Source organism: Chinchilla lanigera, unplaced genomic scaffold (genome assembly GCF_000276665.1).
Source record: "Chinchilla lanigera isolate Chin_1 unplaced genomic scaffold, ChiLan1.0 scaffold00157, whole genome shotgun sequence".
NCBI classification, from domain to species: Eukaryota; Metazoa; Chordata; class Mammalia; order Rodentia; family Chinchillidae; genus Chinchilla; species Chinchilla lanigera.
In genome coordinates this window covers 736630-744911 of record NW_004955558.1, presented here as the reverse complement: position 1 = coordinate 744911, position 8282 = coordinate 736630, and the positions used below count along the sequence as shown (strand labels likewise).

The window sequence follows — 8282 nt, the reverse complement described above, 5'->3', positions numbered from 1 at the left end:
TCAGGCTGGCCTTGAGCTCACTTTGTAGCCCAGGCTTGCCTCGATCTTGCAACGATCCTCCTGCCTCAGCCTCCCGATTGTTGGGATTACAGGCGTGCACCACCACGCCCGTCTGTTGTTGACTTTTGAGTGTTGACTTTGTATTCAGCTACAATTCTGAATTTGGTTATTAAATCTAAAAGTCTTTTCAAGAAGTTTTTGGGCTCTTCTACGTAGAATGTCATGTCATCTGTGAATAATGATAATTTCACTTCTTTCTTTCCTACCCTTATTTCTTTTATCACTCTCTCTCTTGTGTAGTTGCTGCAGTTGTGTGGTTAATATTTCCAGAGCTATATTGAATAGGAGTGGTGATAGTCAACATTCCTATCTTCTTCCTGATTTTAGAATGAAAGCTTTCAGTTTTTGACCATTTCATATGATGTTAACTGTTGATTTGTCATAGATGACTTTTATTAGATTGAAGTAAAGATAATCTATTCTAATTTTCTGTAGGGTTTTTTATCGTGAATGGGTGCCGGACTTTGTCAAATGCTTTTTCTGCATCTATTGCAATGATCATGGGATTTCTGTCTTTGGCTCTTTTTTTGGTACCGGGAATCGAACTCAGGACCTTGCACTTGCCAGGCAGGTGCTTGTGCCACTGAGCTACATCCCTGCCCCTCTTTGGCTCTTTTAATATGGTGTATTACATTTGTTATTTTTCGTATGTTGAATCAGCCCTGAATTCCTTGAATGAATCCCACTTGGTCATGGTGTATAATCTTCTTGATGATTTGCTGCATTCTGTTTGTTAGTATCTTATTGAGGATTTTTTACATCTGTGTTCATTAGGGAGATTGGCATGTAGTTTTATTTTTTGGTTGGGTTCTTCTCTGCTTTTGAAATCAGGGTAATACTTGCCTTCAGAAATCATTTTGGATGTATTGATTCCCTTTCAATTCCCTTAAAGCAATTCAGCATTAGATTCGGCATTAGTGGCATTAGTTCTTTAAACCTCTTGTAAAATTCAAAAATGAACCTGTCAGGGCCTGAGCTTTTCTTTGTTGATAAATTTTTAATCACATTTTCAATGATTGGCTGATACCATGTCATTTAGAATTTTTATATCTTCTTGATTTAATTTTGGCAATTCAAGTGTGTCTAGGAATCTGTCCACTTCTTCTGTGCTTTCAATCTTATTAGAATATAGGTTCTCATAGTACATATTAATGATCTTCTGCTTTTCTGTAGTATCTGTTGTGATCTTCCCCTTTTCACTCCTAATTACTTGAAATTCCTAATTCCTAATTACTCTGATGAGGTTAGCTAATGATTTATCAATTTTATTTATTCTTTCAAAGAACCTACTTTTTGATTCATAGATTCTTTGTATTGTTTTCTTAGTCTCAGTTGCATTAACTTCTGCTCTTTATAATTTCCTCCCTTATATTTGCTTTGGGTTTGATTTGTTCTTCTTTGTTAGAATTTTGGGGTTCAATATTAGGTTGCTTATCTGAGCTCATTCTGTTTTCCTCATGTGAGTGTTCACCAGTATAAATTTCCCTCATAGGAATGCTTTCCTTGTGTCCCATAAGTTCTCGTATGTTGTATTGGCATTATTATTTAATTATATATACTGTTTAATTTCATCTTTAATTTCCTCTGCCACCCATTGGTTTTCAGAAAGGTGTTGTTTAATTTCCCTGTGTTTATGTAGTTTTTGTGGTTTCTGTGTAATTGACTTTCAGTTTCATTTCACTATGGTCAGATAGTATGCAGTGGATGATTTCAGTTCCTCTACATTTAGGTAAACATGTTTTGTGAGCTAATATGTGGTCTAGTTTGCAGAACATCCCATGTGCACCTGAGAAGGATATTTATTCTGTTGTTTTGGTGGGGGAACAATCTGTAGACAACTACCAGGTCCATTTGATCACAGGCTTGGCTTAATTCTAATATTTCCTTGTTGACTTTTTTGTCCAGTTTATCTGTGTATTAGTGAGAATGGAGGAGTACTGAGGTCTTCCACCACAGTTGTGTTAGCACTTCTTTGTTTTCTCATGTCTGTTAATATTTGTTTTATGTAGTTTGGTGCACCAGTGTTTGGAGCATATATAGTTATGATGGTTATCTTTTCTTCTTGGAGCTTTCCCTTAATGAGTATGTAGTCACCTTCTTTGTCTCTTTTGATCAGTTTTGACTTGAAGTTTACCTTGTCTGCAAATAGAATACCTACTTCTGCTTATTCTGGGTTCCTGTGGCATGCAGAATTGTTTTTCTATCCTTTGACTTTCAGTCTATGAATGTTTTGGAGTTAAATATGCTTCTTGAATGCAGGATTTTGTTGGATCTTGTTTCTTGTTCCATTCTGCCAGTCTGGTTTTGTTTTGTTTTGTTTTGTTTTGTTTTGTTTTGTTTTGTTTGTTTTGTTTTGTTTTTTGATTTGTGAGTTGAGACTGTTTATATTGATGGTTATAACTGATGTTGTATTGGCTTATCTTTCTCATGTTACTTTCTTTCTGTTGGTTCCCTACTTTTCCTATCTGTTTAATTGCTTACCCTTCTTGGCTGTTTCTTTCCATTGTTCCTGTGTTTGCAGTCTTCATTATCTCTTTCTAATATATTCTTTAAAGCATTCTGTAGAGCTCGTTTGGTGGTCATAAATTTCTTCAATTGTTCTTTGTTGTGGAATTATCTTATTTCTCCACCGATTTTGAAAGATAGTTTTGCAGGGTACATCAATCTGGGTTGAAGATTGTTTTCTTCTAGGGTTTGAAATACCTCACTCCAAGCTTTCCTTGATTTGAGGGTTTGTGTTGAGAAGTCTGCTGTGATTCTGATGGATTTTCCTTTGTAGATGATTTGTTTCCTTTCTCTAGCCTCTTTTAATATTCTGTTGTTATGCTGGATTTCTGGAATCTTGATTATTATATGCCTTGCTGTAGATTGTGTCTATCTGAAGAACCACCTTCCCAATGTGTTGAGGATGAGAAGTTGTTACTATTTGGCTCAGCACAGAGTCTTTTGGTCTTGGATTATGGTGATGGTAATGATCCCATGTAATCACAGTGTTGTCATACAGGAGAGAAAAACTGATTATAGCAGGTATGGTATCCTGGCTAAAGTAGTACAGCTGACAATACCAATAGTCTCCAGAGCAGTCTGGCTACTGACAAACTGTAGTAACTATTAGCCTTATACTTTTCACCATAGGAGCAAATTCTACAGTTGTTTAGCAGAGTCCAGTATATACTAGGAACATGTGTGCAATGATTTTTCCCTTTAGGTAAGTGATTTTACCCTGTGTGAGGGGAGATTAAGAGGGACAGGTTGAAAGATAGAGAGATGAGGGAAGTCCTCTATGGCAGGAATTAAGGCTGGGGGCCATAGGATGATCACTCAAGTTTTGGGAAACTGGAGGACAGAAGAGGGAAAGAATGGCAGAGGGAGCAGAGGAGCATTAAAGTGAACTGGGCAGAGAAGAGGTATAAAATCAAGCAAGATAGTTGGTGAAAGAGAATTAGATGACAAGTAGGTGAAAACATAAAGGGAGGTAATAAATCTAAGTCATTAAAGAAGGACAGAAGAAAAAAAACAGAGAGAGAAAAGAGACTTACAACAAAAAGTGGAAATAACCCTAACAAATAAAACAAGACCAAATGAAATTTAAGTTAAAAAAGAACTCAACCAGACAACCAAAAAGGAAAGGTTGTCGTCTTTCTTTTGAAAAGGAAAGGAAAGGAAAGCAAAGGAAAGGAAAAATTATTTTTTCTTTTTCCGGTTGGTTTTGGAAGTATGGCTGTTTTGACAATGTTAGTCTTGTCTATCCATGAACAAGTAGTATCTTTCCATTTACTGACTTCTGTTTCAATTTATTTTTTTCAGGATATGGTAATTTCTATTAAAGAGACCTCTCACTTCTTTGATTAGATTAATTCCTATGTGTTTAATTTTTGGAGACCATTCTGAATTGGATTGTTTTCCTAATTTTAATCTGGATGGGTTCATTGTTGGTGAACAAGGATGCTATTGATTTTTGTATATTTACTTTGTATCCTGACACTTTAATAATTTTTTATTAGTTTTATGGGTCTTTTGGAGGAATTTTTGAGTCTTGTATATAAAGAATTATGTTATCTGTGAATAAGGATACTATGACTTTTTACTTTCATATTAGAATCCCTTTAATTCCTTTCTCTCTCTTGATTATCCTGCCTAAATTTTCAAGTAATATATTGAACGGGAGTGGTGAGAGCAAACACATACTTCTTATTGATTTTAAAGGAAGAGTATTTAGTTTTTCATCATTTAACATAATGTCAGCAATGGATTTCTCATAAATGGCTTTCATCAGATTGAGATAAAGTCTTTCGATACCTATTTTTGTCCAGGTTTTTCTCATGAATGGATGTTGGAATTTGTTAAAGGGTTTTTCTCTGTCTGTTGAGATGATTATATGCTTTTTTTCTTGTTTCTGTTTATATCATGTTACACTTAATGATTTACATATGTTGCACTACTCTTGAAACCTTGGAATGAAGGAAGTTTGCTCATCATGTATGGTTTTAATGATATATCACATATTGTATATTTTTGAGGATGTTGGCATCAATGTTCATTAAGGATATTGGCCTATATTTTTCTTTCTTTTTGTAATATCTTTATCCGCTTTTGTTATCAGGGTATTTATAGCTTCCGGGAATGAGTTTGGCAGTATTCCTTTCCTTTCCATTTCATTGAAGAGTTTGAGGAATACTGATGTTAGATTTTTTTTCTGAAGTTCTGGTACCATTCTCTGGTGAATCCATCAGGTCCTGGGCTTTTAATTGTTGATACTGTTTTTAATTACTGCTTCTACTTTATTGGTCATTAATCTGTTCAGAGTTTTTATATGTTCTTGGTTCAGTTTTGTTAATTCATGTGTCCAGTAATTTTTGCATTTAACTAGGTTCTCCAATTTATTGCAGTATACATTTTTAAAGTGATTCCTTAAAATCCTCTGGATTTTGGCAGTGTTAAACGTGATACTACCTTTTTCAATACTACTTGCACTGATAGGATTTTTTTCTGTTTTTCTTATGTTTGGCTAGAGGTATCAACCTTATTTAACCTTTCAAAAACCCAAGTGTTTGAGTCACTGATTCTTTGTATTGTTTTGCTTTAGTTTCAACTTCATTATCTTTCATTCTGAACTTTATAATTTCTTTGCTTCCCTTAATTTCAGATTTGGACTGCTCTTCCTTTCCTAAGAATTTGAGATGCATCATTAGGTTATTAATTTGCGACTTCTCTACTCTTTTGATATTTGCATTTGCAGCTATACATTTCTTTCTTACAGCTGTTTTTGTTATGCTTATAGGCTTTGGCATTTATGGTTCCACAGTCATTTGATTTGAGGACATTTTTATGTCTTCCCTTTTTTTGTCTTTGATTCATTTATTACCCAGTAATGCTTAGTTTAATATCAAGGTGTTTATGTAATTTCTGCAGTTTCTTTTGTTTTTGTTTTCTAGCTCTATTTCACTATGGTCTGATAGTAGGCAGGAGATTATTTCAGTTCTTTTGTATTTATTTACACATGCTTTATACCCTAAGATATGGTCAATTGCAGGACAAGTTCACGTGCTGTTGAGAAAAAGATGTATTCTTTTTTGGATGAAACACTCTGTAGATATCTGTGAAGTCCATTTGTTCAATGGTGTGGTTTCGCATATTTCTTTGTGATTTTTTTTGTTTGTTTGGTTGATCTACTTGTGAAACTTGGAAATTGAAGTTCTCTGCTATGACTATAGTGTTGTCTATCTGTCCATTCAGTAGTTTTTGTTCTATGAATTTTGGTGTGCCCACATTTGGAACATAACTATTTATAATCACCTTTTCTCATTGAATTGTTCCCTTTTCCTGTATGTAGTGGTGACCTTTGTCCCCTTTGACCAGTTTTAGCTTGAGATCTGCTGTGTCTGAAAAGAAGATAGCTACCCTTCCTTATTTTGGGCCTGTGGTTGGATGGAGTGTTTTATAACATTTTACCATTAGATTGTGAGCTTCCTTTTGAGTACGGTGTGTTTCCTATGTGGAAGATATGTTTGCATTTTTTTGCCCAATCTACTATCTGTCTTTTTTTTGTTTGTTTGTTTGTTTTTGTGTTTTTTCCGGTACCGGGAACTGAACTCATGACCTTGCACTTGCCAGGCAGGTGCTGTGCTGCTGAGCTAAATCCCCAGCCCCTACTATCTGTCTTTTGATGTGGAATTAAGACTATTGACATTGATAGTTGTTATTACAAATTGTTTACTGAATCCTCTCATTGAATAATTTTTCCAGTGCTGATTCCTACTCAAGAATGGCTCAGTCTTAAATACTACTCTCCAATTTCATATTGCTCTTCCATTTCTTGCCAGTTCTTTGGCTGTCCCTTACAGTAAGAAGGTGATGTGAGTGAAGGAATGGTATGAGTTTTATGTATTCACTTCCTCTGTCATTTCTCTACAGTTTACTCCACAGGGCTTATTGTTCTCACAAATCCAGTGAACAAACCCTTATAAAGCTCCACAGCCCAAGGTCTGTGTCTCTCATCTGGATGTTTCACCAGCTGTGGTCCTTGACCTGGCCAGTTCTAAATCACCAGTCTCCTGCTGTAAGTGATTCTGTTCTAATATTCTTAAGTGATGATATACCAAATGGGCTGGGCAAGAGAATAGGAACTGGAACCACCTGGGCAACAAAAAATAGGAACCCAAGGTCCTTGTGATTCATATGACCACAAGAATATACCAATATGACATCTGTTTTAAAACCACTTAGGAGTAGCGTGAGTACTTTTGGAAACTAGAATCTCAATGTTTTTCTCACACTTAATCTGTGTGACACAAAGGATTAACCCTCTCAGTAGCAACTAATCATGGAATTGTGTGTCCAGGAATCTCTCCTCCAAGAAATTAAGGTAAAGAGCAGGGACATATTCAGAGTGAGAAGAATTAGTGGTAAGCAATGAAAGGTAGAATGAAGGAATGAGAGACATGAGCACATGTGCATGTGCACATGCGTGCACACACACACACACACACACACACACACACACACACACACACACAGGGAGGAAGGGAGAGAGGGAGAACAGCGAAGACTGTAGGTGGTATTTGAGATGGAGAAGGCTGGGCTGGAATCCAGGGCTGCTGGTCCCCGGTTCCTCAGCTGTCACAGCATGTAACCAGGGTCAGCATTTTCTGTAAAGGGCTGGAGAGTGAACATCTCTCACTTCAAGGCACAGGCTGGGCAGTGTGTTCATCAGCTATGTGCTGTAGCACAGGCACCAGCCTGGACGCTAAGACCTGAATGAATGCGACAGTCTGTAAGGCGAGTTTTAGCTATGGACGTTGCTGTTGGATTTCCTATCATTTTCAAATGTCACAAAATATTCTTTTCATTTTCTTGAGTCGGTAAAATATTTAAATCCATTCTTGATTCCTTCATACGAGCCAACTTGAAACATAAAATGAGCTGTATTTTGTCCCCGATTCTAACTACCAAGTGTCAGTCACTTTACATTTCAACTGAGAATAATAATGCTCAGCTCCTCACTTTTTAAAAATAATAGATTGCTATGGCATAAACCGTGTCCCACCAATAAACACCCAAAACCTTAGAATCTGACACTCAGAGATAAGACCCTTAAGGAGAAAACCTAGACAACATTATGGTAGACACTAGAGCACTTTGATGGTGTCCTTAATAGAAGAGAAGATTACAATGCAGACACACAGAGCAAGGACCATAACAGGAAATGGAGAGGAGAGAGCCATCTGCAAGCCAGCGTGAGAAGACCAGCACCAATCTATCTTCCAACTTCCAGGACTGTGAGAACATCAGTTTCTATTATTTAGTCCCCTCCTCTATGATGTTGTGCTGTAGCAGCCTAGCCAACTGATCTACTCTCCTCCACTTCAGTGATGACCCTCCAGATGTATCCAACTCTTTGATGCAAGTGTTTTTTTATTTTATTTTTTAGTATATATATATATATGTAGTTTTAATTTATTTTAAAAATAAAAGAAGGAAAACATAATAACAAATAGACATCCATTTACAAAATAGCATAAGAACAATAAAAGCAGTACTGAATTAAAGACAAAGTGGTAGGAAATTAACAATGGTTGTTGTATTACATATGGATATCTTCAAAGTGGTTTCTCAGGAAAACAAATAGAGACATGCAAGATGGATCAAATAATTAATTATTAACTGATCCTTTTAGAAAAGTGATAGAAGTCAGTAGTACAACTATGTTAGCTATCCTGCAT

At 36.0% G+C, this 8282-nt stretch overlaps 1 protein-coding gene across 3 annotated transcripts in view; it reads left to right on the top strand.

The window, feature by feature from the left end:
* Positions 1-8282, top strand: part of LOC102007473 (N-formyl peptide receptor 2-like) — a 35636-nt gene that overhangs the window by 15706 nt on the left and 11648 nt on the right. The window contains exon 1 of one of the 3 annotated variants that reach the window (XM_005412669.1): positions 1833-1905. The exons of 1 other annotated variant lie outside the window; for it this stretch is intronic. Coding sequence is in view for 1 of the 2 variants with exons in the window: in XM_013508868.1 (XP_013364322.1) it covers positions 6563-6619 (57 nt within the window). In the remaining variant the exon portion in view is untranslated. Of the gene's footprint in view, positions 1-1832; positions 1906-6450; positions 6620-8282 lie in introns of those variants that run through there. One more of the 3 variants, XM_013508868.1, reaches the window with a different exon arrangement.